We start from the raw sequence: 17,126 nt of genomic DNA on the forward strand, positions 1-17,126 counted from the left end.
CCCGGCCACAGCCGCCGAGCTGGCACCGGTACCACCCGAGGTGATTTTTTTGCCACTGTGGATGACCACAAGTAGCACGTCTCGGCGCTCTCTGCAGTGGAGAGCCTTGGGCTGGCAGTGGCGCGTCCCTGCTAACGTACACGCACAGGGGCAGGAAAAGGCCGGTCCTCAAACAAGCAAACATTGACTGTCTGGTTTCCCAGCGCTGCCCATCAGCCCCCCAGTCCCACCCCCCCAGCCCCCAACCCTCCGTGCGCTGAATATGGGGCAGGTTTCCTTCAGGCAGCAGCTTTCACACGCGCCGGCAGCCAGACATTCTTGGTGCAGCGCTGCCGTCGCCCTGCCAGCCCCGCTCGGCCGCTTCTCCACACCAGCACCCGTGTCGCCAAAAAAAAAAAAACAACCCCCCAAAAAAACAAACAAGAGGAAACCGAAGAGTTGACACTGGGATTCTTTTAATGCAATTGCTTTTAAAATGCAGCCTTAAATGACTTCTAATGATCAGTGATGAGCAAGGTGACCGAGCAGCTCCCCTGCTCCACAGCCGCCGCTGGCCCGTGGTGTCAGCCTCGAATTACAGCGACTTGCTGCCCCTTCATGGGACACACGTCACATCGAGTGTCCAAAACCTCCCGCCAAAGGGACTCATTTGGGCAAAACCGGGGGCGAGGCGAGCTGTCCAGATGACCCAATGTTCATCTGGAGAACGTGAAGGAACAGCAGCACAAGTGGCAGCTTTCTCTCTCTCACCTTACACTCAGGCATAAACCTACAAAGGCATTCGAGCCACCAGCTCCTGTGGAAGCGAGCAAGAGCTATCGACTTTAAGCTCCTAATTATCTCTGTGGATCTGTGCCTTCATGCTATGCAAAGTGATTTGAGAACGGAACGTCTGACTGCATTTTCTGGCTGAACAGGATGCAGAGGAAGTTGATTTTCCAGTATCTTGCTTTTTGAGATATAACACTACTTTGTGTATTTATTTTACAGAACAGCAGGTGCTACAGACTGCCGAAGCTTGCCAATTTAAGTAACACGGGAAATTCTGCTGCAGCCTAAACATCTGTGAGAATATCCCCCAGCACCGCCCCCACGCTGTGCAGCATTTATACACCGTGACAGGGGAAGAGACTCTACTTGCTGAAATGCATTTAATACCTCCCAGCCATTCGCCTGAGTTTTGGTTTTCGCCCTGTGGACTTGCCCTGTGGCCCCTGGCTGCACACAGCGCGCCACCGATGGCATTTTAGCCACACTTTCCTTTTCTCCATTTAAAATATTTACTGCTGCTCCATTGCAATTTAATGGTCCTCCCCTTCCAAGAGGGGAGTCACAAGACTGCTGGGGGAAGAGAAGCTGCATGATTCCACTGCTCTCTGACAAAAGGAGCCTCCCCAACCCAGTGCCAGCACTCCGAGGGCTCTCCCACATCACCCCTCGGTACCAAGCTGGCACTTCACCAGCAACTTCAGAAACAAATGCAGGAAGCCAGGTTGATCTACAGAAATACTACGTGCTTATCTCCAAATGAATTTTAAACACCTCTCTTTAAGAACAGCATTTAACAGTAAATCAGTGGGCTCTCATAGCTTGGTCTTCAATTCTGGTCATAAAACATGGCTTCAGATTTGAACAGACTCTTCTAGAGTTTGAGCAGTAGTTCTCACACAACCAAATGTCACAATTAGAAACTGAGTGTAGAAAGAGTCCCCAGGGGAATACGAAAAAGACATCACTTTATGAAAAAGCTTCAGAACGAACCTGTGAAATAAACAGCAACCAGACAATTGTCTTCTACGGAAGATGGAAGTAGCAGTAGAAGAATATAACAACATCTTAAACAGTCAGTGAGTCAGTCTGAACGTACAGGGGCACTACATCCCTGCAGATCTGTGACGAAAGCTAATGGCCAAAACCAGCTGGTCCCCTCCAAGCCCCAAGGGAGACGGGGTTGCAATTCACTCTTCACCAGCTGGAAGATTGTCTTCAATCCGCCTGATGAACTTCATTCTTATTTCTGTGACGCTGTCACCCTTCAGCGTGTCCTGGACAAATTTTACATCTACGGCCATCTGAACCTAGGTGACAGAAGAGGAAAGAAGAGCTGTTACCTCCCTTCTAACAGCAGCTTCTCTATGAACTGTCTGTCGTAAAGCACCAGCTCAAGAGCCCCGAGGGTGCGATGTGCAATGCAGAGCTCTACAGAAGCAATCCTTATTTTTCAAGCTCACACCCTTCTTGTACATTGTGGCCTATGTGGTGGCCAGCGGGCGCCTTCCCTTGGCAAACCAGGACACCCTGCAGGGATCAGAGCCCAACCAACCCCATCGCTCAGGGCTACGCATCCTGCTGCTCCGTGTGTCTTCCTCAAAAATTTCGGCTAAGCAAGATAATCAAGCCTAAATACAGACTCCTAAATTTGAGACACAGCTGTTCTCTTGTTCCAGCAAATTCCCAACTAGGGCTCACAGCAGCTGGGTGGAGGATTTTGAAGTTTCATCAAAATTCAAGGAGATACTAGTGCTTGTACTTGGGTCATAAGATGAAGGGGCTTGATCATCACCTCTGGGACTCACAGCTGCCATAAACAACGGCAGCCGAGCACTCCTGTAGCTCTGCTCTTCTTCTGGGAATGAATTTAGAGTCCAAAGCAAACACAGAAGTCACAGACACAGACTAGACATTAAAGTATCTGCTGCTATCTCGGTTATTCATAGATCTGTCCCACTGGAAGAGAGACGCTGGCTCACCATTTCCAGGGCACCTCGCAGCACTCCACACAACAAGTTGGAATAGATGAGAGATGAGTGGTTGTCTGGGAGCTCAACAAAGTCCACCAAGGGGTTATTTTCCAAGATCAGGGAGAACTCATCACCTCCAGGACTCCAGTTGGTGATGCTCGGAGTGATGCCCAGGTACATCTTAAATGCTATCTGTTATATCAAACAAGAGCATGTCCCATGAAGCAACAGCGCAGTTTTGATCTCTGTAAAATTACTAAGGGGTTTTGAAAACCCCACACCCTTCTCCCAGTTCCCACCAGTCAGCAGTAGTCAGGGACCTAATTCTCTCTTTTTCTTCCCCAAGCTCTCCGAACAGTCCTGCGAGTAGCAAATACTTTATCCTCACATGCAAAACCACGGCAAAACCTGACAAAGCCATGCTTCAACAATTACCTTTGCAATAACATCCGCAGTTTCACGGAAATCATGGCATCTTCCGACATTGGACCGGGCCAGAAAGTCTTCTATTAGCCGAACACCTATGTTGTAACCCCTGCAAACACACCAAAGAGCAACAGCTACACAGTGGGAAGAGGGTGGCTTCAGAAAGACAGCCGATGTTTATAAAATAAGAGAGTGGAGGAAAAAGAAAAATAAATCTGAAAAATATCGGTATTAAATAAAATTAACTCTGCCAGGCTTTTATTCCCAGAGCAGCACACAAAGACGTGCCTACTGTGACCCCCTGCTCCCGCAAGGCTCCGCTGCAGCGGATCCGCTTACATCTTGTCAAGCTGCTTATTGACGTCCTCGTCATTCTCGTAGTCCTTGCACAGCTGAGTGACCAGAGCGCCGTACGTCAGCGTGAAGAGCTCCGAGTTCTAGACAGAGGCAAAAGAGATTTAACACAAGCCAAAGAGAAAAGCAACCGAGCGCTGCTGCATCTGTGTCCAGCGCTGCTTCCGTTGGCCCGGAGAGGGGGAACAGAAACCTGCTGTCTCAAAGGAACTGGCTGCTTTATAAGGAGAGATCCCAGTTCATATTTTGGCAAGGCAGCTTCAGTCTCCTTGGAAAGAGAAATCCTCTTTGACTAGGAACGACTGGGCACTTTCTTTCTCTCCCTGTCTGCACACACACAGCGCTTCCCATTAACGCGTCCTGAAGAGCCAGGCCAGGCGGCTGCTCACACTCTGCCCCCGTCGTTAGCGTCTCCCCTCAGCCAGCAGTTAGCCTCTCTGCTTTGACCAGCACCTCCCCAGGTAACGGGAATGACCCCTCCAGGTCATGCGGTGCTACCGACCACCTCCTGGATGGCTAAACCTGCGGTTACCAGGGACCTGGATTTATTTCAACCACTGACCTACAGGGGAAAACTGGCTCAAACTGCTGTTATCTGTGTTTTATAAACGTGCTGCAAATGGGCAACACTCATTTCTGGTCCTTTCAACAAGATGAAAAAAAATGCTCGTCCACTCAGAGATTTATTACATTCTGTTACCAAGAAGCAACAAGACTTATCTGGTCCCTGGAAAGTTATCTAGGCACGGAATTTGCTTCATACATTAAACTCAGCTCCTCAGACCTAGAAGAGGAACAGTAAGGATGATTTCAGGTCCGCTCAGCAGATCTGTCTTGTGCACATCCGCTTCCTGTGCCTGGCTGGGATCAAAGTTACCCGGGCTTTCTCTGCACAGTTGCCAGATTTGCAGAAAACACCAAGGGAAGAGGTCTCCTCTCCCAGCTACCTCCGTCACCATCCTCAATCTGAAGCAACTATGTCAAAATGCATTTTCTTCAGAGCCATTAAGCTAGACCAGTTATTACAATCATTAAAGGCTGCAAAACAAAAAGCTACAACAGGTTTTAGCTTTCCACAGATCCTGAAGGAAGCCTTTTCAGGAACAAAGAAACCATCATAATTTAGGTCTGCTTTCAGTTTTAGCATTCAGAAACATTAGAGAGTCTAATCTCAGATTAAAAGCCTATCACCTACCATGAGATGCATAGATGCAGAAGGTGAAATGAATGGCAAATACCAATACTACAGAATGAAAGCAGCAGGCAGGCAGAAAGGAAGGGAAAAGAGACAACATCAGAGTTAAGTGACAACACTGATCGCACTTCATTCTGAACAAGTTTACACAAAGCCAAGACAAACACAAGGAGGAATCACTCCCAAATGGCAACATTCAACAAACAGAAATTAGGTTTGCTAGAAGACACAGGGAATTCCACCTTGTCATTGTAATTCAGGAGGTCAACAGCAATTACCTACCAAAAGGCTTTAAGCTCCTTGGTACTTTTGTCCAATTTTAGATGTAAAGAATTGACACATTCTTTGGATTTTTTACTTACAACTCTGCTTTCACCTTGGAAAGATAAAGATTGTGCAAGTTCACATCACTCTGGAGCAAACAACAAGGTGGAAGTCTCCTTTGCTCAACTGGCAGAGTCAGACATTTGGCAGAGAATTTTAACAAACATGCAAAGAAGGTTACGCTATTTTTAAGGGTTTCGGTAATTTTAGTAAAGACAGGGCTTGCCAGCTGGAGAGAGTAGGGGGGGATGGATGGAGGAAATCCAGCTGTTACCAGTCCAAGATTTGGTCATTTGCTGTGTGAAGCCATGAGGCCGTCACCTGCTGTTGCGAGCCCCAACCTGTGCTAACCCAGGGCTGGTCCTGGTTACCGCCTGCAACACTGCTGGTCAGGGAGCTGTAAACTGTTATAACAAGGCAAACTACTAAGTTCATGTTTGTAAACAAACTCTTTGGTTTTGGTCCATCTAATATGCCTAATACTTTTACCATTATTTATATTTTTTCATATTGCAGAATAGCGTAGTCCCAACACTACGTAACCATTCTGTAGCTACAAAAATGTCAGAAACCTAATGAAGTAGCACCAATTCCTTAAGTAAAAATCCTTGTATTTAATGAGTTGAATCCCTAGAAGCAAATCGTGGTGTGGACAGGGCAGGAGCAGGCAGCTGCCTGGCCTCCGCTGAGCCTGAACCTGCCCGTCAGCATTGCCAAAGAGGGACAAAAAAACAGATTTTTATTACTTGCTTTCAAATCATAGAATGGTTTGGGTTGGAAGGGGCTTTAAAGATCATCTAGTTCCAACCCTGTGGACTGCCACTACATCAAAAATGAATTAATTCGACCTGGTTTGACCCAGAATTAGACCTCGGCCCTGTGGTTTTGTTCTCCATTTCTCGTTTCTCAGTTCAGCCGGACCGGTAACACGGAACCGGGTCGGAGAGGAGGGAGAGAAGCGAGACGAGCTGCGCTTTGACCGTGAAGTTTCCGTAGAGGCGAGCGTCCCGTTCCTGTCCGACCTGACCCCGACGCTCGGCACCGGGCGCTCCCCGCCCCGCGGCGAGGTGACGGGACCCCCCGTGAGGAACCGCAGCGGGTACCGGACACTTTAGGCTCCGCCGGGCTCCTCAGCGCGGTGCCGGCGGAGGGGCAGAGCCCGCCGAGCCCCCCCCCCCTCCCCGCGCCCCGAGGCGGGCGGCGCCGGGCCCCGCCGCGGGCCTCGACCCGCCACCCCCGCGCCCTGCCCCCGCCGCCGGCGGGGCGCCCCGGGCCTGCCCCCGCGGGCGGCGAAGGGGCCCCGCCGTTACCATTTTCTTGCTCTCGGTGCCGCGGCCGCCTTGGCGCGACATCCTGCCCGGCCCCGCTGCGTCCCCGGCCCGGCCGCCGCCCGCACCGCGCCGCGGGGCACGCCGGGACTCGCAGTCCGAGCGGCGCTCCGGCCCCTCCCAGCCTTCCGCCCCCTGAACTACAAGCCCCAGGGTGCAACGCGGAAGACGGCGTGCGCATGCGCGACGGCGGGGGGGGTGTGCGGGAGTGATCATCTGACCGCCGCTCCCGGCAAGCGCCGCGCGGGTTCCTCCGCGCCGCCAGGGGGCGCCTCCGCCCGCCGCGCCCGTTCCCGCCGCCGAGTCCCGTTCCCGCCGCCGAGTCCCGTTCCCGCCGCCGAGTCCCGTTCCCGCCGCCGAGTCCCGTTCCCGCCGCCGGGTCCCGGTCCCGGTCCCGGTCCCGCTGCCCCCGGGGCCGCTCTGAGCGTTTCCCCCGGCCCTCGCTTCTCCGGGGTATCTGCCAGGAGCGGGTACACCCCTACCCTGCCCGGCCCGCGCCCGCGGCGCTGCTCCCTGCGACGGCGGGACGGTGGCGCGGGCGCCCGGCGGCTGCTGCGGGGGGACCCCCCCCACCCCCAGCCCCGGTGGGGCTTTTGCGGGGCGAAAAGAGAAAGGAAAGGGATTAAAGCCAGGCCCCGTCGGTGGGGAAGACCCTGCGGCCGTGGGAGCCGGTGTTCCCCGGAGACGGGCGGCGGGAGCCCCGGGTGGGGGGGTTCCCACGCTTCGCCTGCTTGAAAAATCAGAAATCAGCCCGGCCCGGGGCTCCGTGCAACTTTGGTAAATATTCACCGCAAGAACCGACCCTCCCCAGCCCACGCGGCTGCCCCAGCACCGGCCTCTGCTCCCAGTCAGACACTGCTGGGTGGTTACTTATTGACTGGGGGATGCCTCTACCCCAGAGACGTCGCCGGTGGCCGACCCCCGCTCAAGGGTGCTGATGGCAGCCGGGGCGGTGCGGTGCGGGGGGGGGGCCCCGTGTGCCGAGGGGGCCGTTAGCGGGACAGGAATCCAGCAGCAGCTGGGCGATCGCCCGCCGTCATGGCTGAGCCACCGCGCTGGGAGCGCGGGGGCTGCCCGGGCTGGCGTTGCCTTACATGGCTACGTCCCCGGGACGGCACAGCCTGCACTTGCTCGGCTGCGAGCCCCCCCCCCCTCCCCAGGCCTGGCACCAGCTCTTGGGGTGGTTGATCCAGGCTGGGGAAGCGCCAGCGTCGCCTCCATCCTTGGCAGGAGCGGGGCACGGTGCCCAAAGAGGCTGAGATATCTGTGCTCCCCCATCGCCCGGCCCTGAAGTGCAGGGGAGCAGCCTGCGAGCGCCGGGTCCCCTCCTGCTCCCAGCCCCGGGGGGGCAAGCGGCCGTTCCGTGCTCTCCTCTGACCCCTGCGCATCGCCCAGCTGCAGGGCTCCGTCCAGGGGAGCGTGAAGGTGGGGGGCGGCCCCACGGCTGCCATGCTGGAGTGGGCATGAGTCCCCTGAGCCAGGTGGCCACCGAGCTCACCCACACCAGTCTCCACAGGCCCGGGCTGCCCCGGTGCCAAGCTGAACCCTGGCTGTCACCGTGCCGTGGGAACGGCCATGCGAGGAACAGAGGAAATGCTGCCATGCACCCGGGGGGCTGCCCGAGCCCACCAGAGCCAGCACCCAGCCCTGCACGGTGTCCCCAGGCTGCGAGTGTGGCACTGGGCTGGCACAGCTGGGGGGAACAGCAGCCTCGGTCCCCGAGCACCAAGAGTGTGACCATGGCCACCGGAGGTACGGTGTCCCCCGGTCACCGCCTGGGTCCCTGGCGGGGTCCCCAGGGTGCTGAGCTGGCTGGGTGTCACAGGGCATGCGGGGGACATGCGCTGGCATCATGCCCCGTGGCTCTCGTTAGAGCACGGCCTGCTAACGAAGGCCCTTCCCTTTGTGGCCCCAGGTCTAGGACAGGAGCGGTGGCGGGGGGTGACTTCTACCACCCAGCCCCAAGCAGAGCCCGTGCCCGGCCAGCCCCCCTGCAGCCGGGGTGTCCCCAGGAGCCCGTTTGGGGGCACCGGGCGGCTCTGCCGGTTCCTGCTCGCAGATGTGCCCGTGTCGGGAGGTGCTTGAAGGGGGGCGGACACATACACACCAAAACGCCGTGACCTGCCAGCACGGCAGAGCCAGGGGACGGGAGCCAGGGCCCGGCTGCACGGTGCACGGTGCTCCGGTGCTGCCGGATGGGACTCGCCGCCCCCCAAATACAGACCCCGGTGGCGGGGGCCGGTTGCTCGTGCGGGGGGAGGCGGCTGGGGCTCCTCCGCCGATTCCTGATGCGGGGAGCCCTGGCATTGCCCCGGGACACCCCACCTCCCCCGCGGCTCCGGGACTCCCCGTTCCGTCCCGTCCCGCCCCGCTCCGCCCCGTCCGGCGGGCGCAGGACCGAGCTGCAGCGCGCCCCGCCCCGCTGCGCCCATCGCCCGTGGCCTTGGAGCGCCGCGCCCGTCCCGGGAACCGAGCCGTGCCGTGATGCACCGAGCCGTCCCCCCTCTCTCCCGGCGGAGCGCGGCGACCCCCGGCGCGGCCGTCCCGGGGCTGGCGGGGCTCCGGGCCGCCGCCGTGCTGCTGTGCGCGGCGCTGGGCACCGGGGCGGCCCGGGAGCAGCCCTCCCCCCGCTTCCCCTTCCCGTTCCGGGACCCGGCGCTGCCGTGGCACCGGCGCCTCGACGACCTGCTGAGCCGGCTGAGCCCCGCCGAGCTGGTGCTGCAGGTGAGGAGGCGGCGGGCGGCGGCGGGGGCGGCCCCGGGACCCCCCCGCTCAGCGCCACCGGCCCGCAGGTAGCGAGGGGGGGTGCGATGGGGAACGGCCCCGCGCCCCCCATCCCGCGGCTGGGCATCGCGCCCTACAACTGGAACACGGAGTGTCTGCGGGGCGACGCGGAGGCACCGGGCTGGGCCACGGCTTTCCCCCAGGCGCTGGGGCTGGCCGCCGCCTTCAGGTACCGGCACCGGGGACAGACACCCCCCCACACACACACACCCCCGGGCTGGGACCCCCGGGGGTGCGCCTGGGGCTGCACCCAGAAATGTGAGATGGGTCCCCCGACACCCTCCCCACGCTCTCCCCGCAGCCCTGAGCTCGTCTACCAGGTGGCTAACGTCACCGCCACCGAGGTGAGAGCCAAGCACAACGACTTCGTTGCCACGGGCCGCTACGGTGACCACACAGGGCTCAGCTGCTTCAGCCCCGTCCTGAACATCATGAGGCACCCGCTGTGGGGCAGGAACCAGGTGCCAGCACGGGGGGTGGGGGGGGGTGACCCCGGGATCGGAGCAGACCACGCAGGACTGTGGCTGACTGGCTGGAGGATGACAGCAGCTCCCCGGGGTGCTGGCTGCAGGGGGGGTGTGTGGGGCTGGGGGTCCCGGCGGTGACCCACCCACGCCTCGGCCAGGAGACCTACGGGGAGGACCCGTTCCTGAGTGGGGAGCTGGCCCGCAGCTTCGTGCAGGGACTGCAGGGCCAGCACCCCCGCTACATCAAGGCCAGCGCTGGCTGCAAGCACTTCAGCGTGCACGGGGGCCCCGAGAACATCCCCGTCTCCAGGCTCAGCTTCGACGCCAAGGTGAGCGCGGCGGGGCCGTGGGACGGTGGGCAGCCCCCCTGCCCTGGTCACTGACCCCTCTCTGCCGCGGCGTTGGCAGGTGCTGGAGCAGGACTGGCGCACCACCTTCCTGCCCCAGTTCCAGGCGTGCGTGCGCGCCGGCTCCTACAGCTTCATGTGCAGCTACAACAGGTACCGAGCGTGGCAGGGGCTGCGGGGGGGGCTGGGCTGCCCGGGGGGGGGTGGATGGTGGCCGGCCGACCGGGCTGCCCTGTCCCTTCTCTGACAGGATCAACGGCGTTCCCGCCTGCGCCAACAAGAAGCTGCTGACGGAGATCCTGCGCGGCGAGTGGGGGTTCGAAGGCTACGTGGTGAGCGACGAGGGGGCTCTGGAGCTCATCATGCTGGGGCACCGCTACACACGCACCTTCCTGGAGACGGCGGTCGGTGAGCTCGCGGGATGGGCGCGGGGTCCCCGGGCACCCCGCAGCCGTGACGGGCGGTTTCCCTTCTCTCCGGCACGGCAGCCTCGATGAACGCCGGCTGCAACCTGGAGCTCTCCTACGGCATGAAGAACAACGTCTTCATGCAGATCCCCCAGGCTCTGGCCATGGGCAACATCACGCTGCAGGTGAGCTGGGGCGAGCGGGGCCAGGGGCAGGGAGCCAGGGCTGCCCCCACCGAGCGCCGCCGAGGTTTTGGGTGTCGGGGTCTTTGCAGATGCTGCGCGACCGGGTCCGGCCCCTCTTCTACACGCGGATGCGACTGGGGGAGTTCGACCCCCCGGCCATGAACCCCTACAGCGCCCTGGACCTGAGCGTCGTGCAGAGCCCCGAGCACCGCAACCTCTCGCTGGAAGCTGCTGTCAAGAGCTTCGTGCTGCTGAAAAACGTGCGGGGGACGCTGCCCCTCCGGGCCCGGGACCTGCCCAGCAAGCGCCTCGCGGTGAGCACCGCCAACGGAGACGGGCAGGGGCACACGGTGCCCTGCTGGCTGCTGGCTCCCTACCCCAGCCACGCAGGTGTCCCCTGCTTTGCAGAGCCACAGGCTGCATGGCGCGGGGCTGCCGGTGCCCGCCGTCACCCCTCTGCCCGCCGCAGGTCGTGGGTCCCTTCGCTGACAACCCCCGGGTGCTGTTTGGGGACTACGCGCCGGTGCCGGAGCCGCGATACATCTACACTCCACGGTGAGACAGCACGGTGCTGCCATCCTTCTCCAGGCCCTGGGCACTGCCCGGGGCTGCTGCTGGAGCCTCTTCACCCTTCGCTGGCGGGGGGGGGGCCATCCCCAAGGTGCCCCGACCCTGGGGCACAACAGCCCCTGTGCCCTCTGCTCTTCCCTGGTGCAGGAGGGGGCTGGAGATGCTGCCGGCCAACGTCAGCTTCGCGGCGGGCTGCCACGAGCCGCGGTGCCAGGAGTACTCGCGGGCGGAGGTGGTGGGGGCGGCGGGGACGGCCAACGTGGTGGTGGTCTGCCTGGGGACAGGTAGGTGGGAGCAGGGAGGGCGCTGGGTGGGCACAGCCTGGGGAGGGGGAGCACCCCAGAGCTGGGGTGGCTCCGGGAGAGGTCCCTGTCGGCCCCCCCAAGGCAGTCGGTGCCCCTCTGCCCTGTCCGTCTTGGAGGGGGTGTAAGGGGCTGTCCCTTGGCTGTTCCCACGCAGGGACCGATGTGGAGACAGAGGCGAAGGACCGGAGGGACCTGTCCCTGCCAGGCCACCAGCTGGAGCTGCTGCAGGACGCCGTGCAGGCGGGTAGGGGCTGTGCAGGGCTGGCCGGTGTCCTGGGGGTCGGGGCCAGCCCAGAGGGCAGGGGGCTGATGGGTTGGGGCACAGGGAGGGGGAGCACAACCCCCCCCAGGGGTTCCCCATCCATGGGGCACCCTGGAGCCGTCCAAGCAGCACCGGCGCGGGGCTCTTGGTGACGGCTGTCTCCCTGCAGCCGCCGGGCGCCCCGTCATCCTGCTGCTGTTCAACGCGGGGCCCCTGGATGTGAGCTGGGCGCAGGCGCACGAGGGCGTGGGGGCCATCCTGGCGTGCTTCTTCCCCGCCCAGGCCGCCGGCCTCGCCATCACCAGGGTCCTGCTGGGTGAGGCGGGGGCCAACCCGGCTGGCAGGCTGCCGGCCACGTGGCCCGCGGGCATGCACCAGGTATGGCCGAGGTAGCCAGCAGCACCCGTAGCCCTTCCCTGCTGCAGTGGCCGAGGGAGCTGCAGGACGCAGGGCTGATGCTCGCCCAGCCCCGCCCTCCTCCACCGGCTCCACATCCCGCAGGTGCCACCGATGGAGAACTACACCATGGAGGGACGGACGTACCGGTACTACGGGCAGGAGGCCCCGCTCTACCCCTTCGGCTACGGGCTGTCCTACACCACCTTCCAGTACCGGGACCTGGTGCTGAGCCCCCCAGTGCTGCCCATCTGTGCCAACCTCTCCGTGTCCGTGGTGCTGGAGAACACGGGGCAGCAGGATGGCGAGGAGGTGAGCACGGCTGCTCCATGGGGTACGGATGCAGCCGAGGTCCCCCCTGCCAGGGGGGCAGCTGGGGGGGGGTCCCACTGGCGCTGACTTCCGTCCCCCCCGTGCAGGTGGTGCAGCTGTACCTGCGGTGGGAGCAGCCATCCGTGCCGGTGCCGCGCTGGCAGCTGGTGGCTTTCCGCCGCGTGGCCGTGCCAGCCGGCCGAGAGACCAAGGTGTCCTTACAGGTGGTGGCCGAGCAGCGCGCCGTCTGGGCGCAGGACTGGCGCCTCGAGCCCGGCACCTTCACCCTCTTTGCCGGCGGGCAGCAGCCCGGACAGCAGACGCGGGTGCCCTCAGGGGTGCTGAGCGCACGGTTCACCGTCACCGGCGCGGCCCGGCCCCTGCGCACGTGCTAGGGGTGTGGGGGGTGGCCGTGGGGCTGGGTGTTTCGGGGTGCTGGCAGAGGGGAGGGGTGCGTGGCGTCCCGTGTGCCGCGGGGAGCGTGGTTTTTTCTGCCTTGCAATAAAGCACCGGGTGCTGCTCCGCGGCGGGTGCGTGGGGCCTCCCCTCCCGTCCCCCCCCGCCCCAGCGCAGGGCTGGCTGCGTCAGTGCCCTTGTCCTGCCCCTGGGGATTTCACCCTCCGCTCCCGTCCCACCCCGGGGTGCCGCTGCAGTCCCACACCCTGCCCGTGCCCCACGCTGGCCGAGGGGCAGCGGCCGCCCAGACCCACGTGTGCCCCGGCCGGCGCACGCCTGCGCCTCCCGCTCTATTTATAGCTGCTGCCGGGGCAGATCCAATGCATTCCCCGTGCCGAGGGGGCGGGGGATTGCCAGCGCTGCCTTCAGCTCCAGCCTGGGGGGCTCGGGAGGGCAGGGGCTGGCCCCTCTCCTGCCCAGGCAGGATCTGTCCCCAGGAGGGTGGCAGCCGTGCAGGCAGCATGGCGAGGAGCAGGGGGGGGTGCCGGGGGGGCAGAGGTGCAGCAGTGGGAGCGGGCAGGCCCGGCACTGGGCCAGGGGGCCTGATCCAGCCCTGCAGCAGCTCGGGTGGTGCTGGGCAGGGACAGGGGTCCAGCAGCGATGCGGGTGGGGAGCACGGGTGGCCGGAACCAGGCAGGAGCTCCTCGGGACGGCGATGGAGGGTCGGGATCTCCTTCAGCCCCGGGGCCAGAGGCCAAGGTGGGGCTGCCTAGGCCTGGCACCATGACATCAGGACACTAATTACAGATGCGGTCTGCGATAATTACAGAGCGGGTGAGGGCTGTGGCAGGGCAGGGCACGGCTCAGCTCATCGCTGGCCCATTTGTCACCTGCACCCACAGGAGATTGTCCTGCAGCAGTGGGGCTTTGTGGCCGGCCGCAATGCTGGCCCCGGGGCAAGGTGCTGGGGGGGCTGGTGGCTGCCCCGGCACACCGCCGGTACCGCACCCGTCTGCCCTGGGGCAGGATGCAGGGACAGGTCACACTGCCCCGTGGGTCAGCTGGAGCATTTTGGGGACAGGGGTTCAGATCAGCCCGTGTGGCCACGGTACCACTGTCCTGCGTGGGCCCCGAAACCGCCCTGCGCAGAGCAGCAGCGGGGGGAGCAGCCTGGGGTGTGGGGGGGCAAAGTCCTGGGGCTGGAGGAGGGAGGTGTGGGGCAGAGGGGTGGGGAGCGGGTGGGAGGGGGTGTCCCACCCTGCAGTACTTCACCCGGAGATGCTGCCGGCGCAGGTTTGTTTGCTGTCCTCGTCCCTGTTTGCAGCCAGCCTCCCTCAAGCAGGATCAGCGCGAGGCGCTGGGCACGCTGCGGGGGCCAGAGCCACTGCCGGGCCCCAGCCCGCTGGGTGCAGCCCCCTCCCCACGCCGGCCTGAGGGAGCCGTGGCAGCTTTGCACCCCACGCCGCGGCGCCCAGGAGCACGGGGAGCTCGGGGCCATGCAGCTGCTGGGGCCGGGCGGCACGCTTGTCATGAGCTCATCGGATTTTCCATCAGCGCAGGGAGCGCGGCTGTTCCCAGCACGGGGGGGGGGGGGGGGGGCTGGACCCAGGAACCCCGACGCAGAGGGGCTCTGCCTGCAGCGGAGCGATTGATCAGCGCTCTCTTTATTGTATAAGCCCATCGACTCGGGCTGGCACGGCCGGGAGCCCTCTGCGTCGCTGCCCGCACCGGCGGAGCACAGCACAGGCCCTCTACACCCGCGGCTGCCCCTTCCTCCCCGTGCCCCCTGCTCCGGGCTGGCCCCATGGTGGGGAGAAGGACCCCGGGCACGGTGGGACCCGGTGCCAGGCTGTCCCGGAGCCCCGGGGTGCTCGGCTGCTGTGGGTGATGCTCGGGATGCACAGGGCCATGGCCCCCCCAGGCAAAGGGGCTTTGGGAGCCGCCCGCCAGCACCCCCGGAGCAGGTCACGGGGTGGCCCCAGCCCCGCTCGGCCGGGTCCCTCGTGTGCTGTGGAAATGAGGGGCCGTGGGGCTGCCGCGGCCCCCTCAGAGGCTCGGCCACGCAGGCGTGTGAGCAGGGCTGTTCCCCTTCCCTGTCCCCTGGCGTCCCTTGTGTTTGTGGGTTCACTGGGACATGCTCCCGCGCCACGTGCACTCCTGTCCCCCGCCGTCCCCCCCACACCCCGGGGCTGCGCAGCTCCTGGAGCCGCGGCTCGGCCGTGCAGCATTCCCCGGCAGGGAGTCAGCCGGCGGGGGAGGCTGCCGGGAGTTTCGGGGAAGCCTCTGCTCTGGCTGAGCCGGGCGAGCAGCCGGCGGGCGACGGGGCCGGGGGCCACGGGAAGGCGGCAGCTCAGCTGCAGTTCGGGGCTCTGGGGTGTTCGGGGCGGTTTGGGGTGTACGGCCACCTCTGCGGCGGCACAGAGCGGGGCCGCCCTGTCTGCGGGGAGCCCTCCTGCCCGCTCCCCATCCCCTGAGTCAGAGGAACACGCTTCCGGAGGAGAGGGCTGGGATTTCGGGAAACCTGTTTGCCTGGTAGGCGAGGGAGGATGGGGTGGCAGGGGATCTCCTGGCCCCGCGGTGACGTCATCCCCAAACCAGGCATCTCTGATGGGCGCTGCCCGCAGAAAACTGAATCTGGTCATCAGCACGTCCCCGTGAACCCCAAGATGGGTGCTTTGCGGGGTGTCTGGCCTGGGCTGGCTGCGCGGTGAATGAGGACGTGTCCCTGGCTCCTGCTGCCCCTGCAAGCCCTAAGTGGTGTTTCCCCCTCCCCAGTTGCACGTCCCCTGCTCTTGGACGTGGTGCCGTGGCGGGCAGGCACCCGTGCCCGGGCTCTGCGTGTTCCGGCTGCCCCGTGGGATGCTGCGTGGGGCAGAGGTGGGGGCTACGCTCCTGGCCCACCCCTGCTTGCAAGGCCGAGAGGAGTTTCACCCTGGAGCAGGGCTGAGCCAAGGCCTCTGCCTCTCCTTATCTGCCTGTTATCGAGGCGGGGAGGGATGTGGGGGCGAAGCCCTCTCCCCCGGGAGCCGGGGAGGGGGCGGCTGCTGCGGTGACTAAGGCTCACATGCAACGGGTGGGTGGTGGGGGAGGCAGCTTCGAGGCCTCACGAGCGGTTGAGGTGGGTCTCTGGGATGGGAAATCGATGTTTCTTTGGGGTGCCTGGAAATTGGGGCGCTGGTCCAAGTGGTGCTGGGTGTGCCTTGGGGTGCTGGCCACGGATCTGGCCGGGGGGGGGGGCAAGGGGGGGGAGAGGGAGCAGGGGGTGTCTGCTGCAGGGCCGGTGCTTCGCAGGTGACCAGAGTATCATAAAATGTGGGGAGTGGGAAGAGTGGGTGCGAAGCCCCAAAATCTGGGAGAGGAAGGGCTGGAGGCGGGCGAGCGTCCGAGCCAAGCTGGGGGATGCTGGGCACTGCGAGGGCAGGCAGCACGGGCGGGCCTGAGGCCGGGGTGACGGGCGGGGGGGGGGGTGTCCCAGGCCGGGGCCGGGCGGGATGCGCGGCCGGGGCCGGGGCGGGGAGCGCCGTGCGTCCTCCCCCGCCGGGCCGGGGGGAGCGGGGCGGCGCGGCTCGGCACGGCGCGGCTCGGCACGGCTCGGCCAGCCCTCTGCGCCTCCCCGCCACGCCATGGAGAGGAGCCGCGCCGGGCGGGAGCCGCAGCCCCAGCCCCAGCCCCAGCCGGCCCAGGGTAAGGCTCCGCGGCGGGGATCGGCTCCGGCACCGGCACCGGCACCGGCGGGCGCCCGGGCTCCTTCCAGCACCGCGGGGCCGCGCCGGAGTCGGGGGTGCAGGATGCGGCCGTGGGGGAGGCGGGCGCCGGGCCGCGGCGGGGAGCGGGACCGGCCGTGGGGATGCGAGACCGGCCGTGGGAATGCGGGACCGGCCTGGGGGGTGCGGGACCGGCCGGGGGGGGAGGGGGGGGGGGCTGCCGGCGGGGAGCGGGGCTGCGCCGGGCCCGGGGGATGCGGCGGGGCCGCTCGGGCGGCGGAGCGGGGCGGGGGCCTGGGGAGGCGGTGGAGGAGCCGGGGGGGGACGCGCTGCCGGGGCCGGGGCGGGGGGGGTGGGCTGAGGGGGGGGGGTCCTTCCCGGGAGGGACAAAGCCCGGGCACGGCCCCTCCATCTTGGGGTGGGACGCAGCGGTGCGGCCCCCGTCCTGGCCGCCGCCGGGGGGTGCGGGGGGAGCTGCCCTTGGGGAGCCCTCCCGGGGGCGGCCCCGCCATGGCGGGGGGGTGGGGGTGGGGGGGGGGGCCGGGGCGGCGGCGCTCTGCCCTTGCCCTGGTTTTTCTTCGCCAGCCAGTGGGAGATGCCGGCTTGGCCCCCGACCCCCCCCC

General features: G+C 64.2%; 2 protein-coding genes across 3 annotated transcripts; one reads left to right on the plus strand and one right to left on the minus strand.

Moving 5' to 3' along the window:
* Positions 1–438: 438 nt before the first annotated feature.
* On the minus strand, positions 439–6,475 carry TRAPPC3 (trafficking protein particle complex subunit 3). Of its 2 annotated transcripts, XM_032997207.2 has the most exons (6): positions 6,351–6,471; positions 4,717–4,764; positions 3,507–3,604; positions 3,177–3,276; positions 2,751–2,933; positions 439–2,078 (listed from the first exon to the last, which is right to left on the minus strand). In XM_032997207.2, exons 1-6 carry the CDS (start codon positions 6,390–6,392, stop codon positions 1,959–1,961), a joined length of 591 nt encoding a protein of 196 aa, XP_032853098.2. In that variant the 5' UTR covers positions 6,393–6,471; the 3' UTR covers positions 439–1,958. The 2 variants fall into 2 exon arrangements, with proteins under 2 accessions (XP_032853098.2, XP_032853099.2); XM_032997208.2 differs by lacking the exon at positions 4,717–4,764 and having other exon boundaries at positions 6,351–6,475.
* Positions 6,476–8,748: 2,273 nt separating this feature from the next.
* LOC116962668 (probable beta-D-xylosidase 2) lies at positions 8,749–12,992 on the plus strand. Its single transcript, XM_042793945.1, has 14 exons — positions 8,749–9,092; positions 9,161–9,321; positions 9,454–9,613; positions 9,778–9,948; positions 10,028–10,119; positions 10,217–10,374; positions 10,455–10,558; positions 10,648–10,872; positions 11,028–11,113; positions 11,276–11,412; positions 11,588–11,677; positions 11,865–12,073; positions 12,197–12,403; positions 12,511–12,992. The coding sequence occupies exons 1-14, from the start codon at positions 8,853–8,855 to the stop codon at positions 12,796–12,798; spliced, it is 2,328 nt and encodes a 775-aa protein (XP_042649879.1). The 5' UTR covers positions 8,749–8,852; the 3' UTR covers positions 12,799–12,992.
* Positions 12,993–17,126: the final 4,134 nt, after the last annotated feature.

The sequence above is a fragment of the Tyto alba genome, unplaced genomic scaffold (assembly GCF_018691265.1).
Source record: "Tyto alba isolate M040663 unplaced genomic scaffold, T.alba_DEE_v4.0 Super-Scaffold_20, whole genome shotgun sequence".
Classification (NCBI taxonomy): domain Eukaryota; kingdom Metazoa; phylum Chordata; class Aves; order Strigiformes; family Tytonidae; genus Tyto; species Tyto alba.

Bases quoted from the DNA above. Each gene is read 5' to 3' on its own strand.
- TRAPPC3 (XM_032997207.2), bottom strand. From the start codon at position 6,392: ATGTCGCGCCAAGGCGGCCGCGGCACCGAGAGCAAGAAAATG. The intron at 4,765-6,350 runs GTAACGGCGGGG...TTCATTCTGTAG, and splicing joins GCACCGAGAGCAAGAAAATG to TATTGGTATTTGCCATTCAT. The intron at 2,079-2,750 runs GTGAGCCAGCGT...TCTGTCACCTAG, and splicing joins TGCGAGGTGCCCTGGAAATG to GTTCAGATGGCCGTAGATGT.
- LOC116962668 (XM_042793945.1), top strand. From the start codon at position 8,853: ATGCACCGAGCCGTCCCCCCTCTCTCCCGGCGGAGCGCGGCGACCCCC. The intron at 10,873-11,027 runs GTGAGCACCGCC...TGCCCGCCGCAG, and splicing joins TGCCCAGCAAGCGCCTCGCG to GTCGTGGGTCCCTTCGCTGA. The intron at 11,413-11,587 runs GTAGGTGGGAGC...GTTCCCACGCAG, and splicing joins GGTGGTCTGCCTGGGGACAG to GGACCGATGTGGAGACAGAG.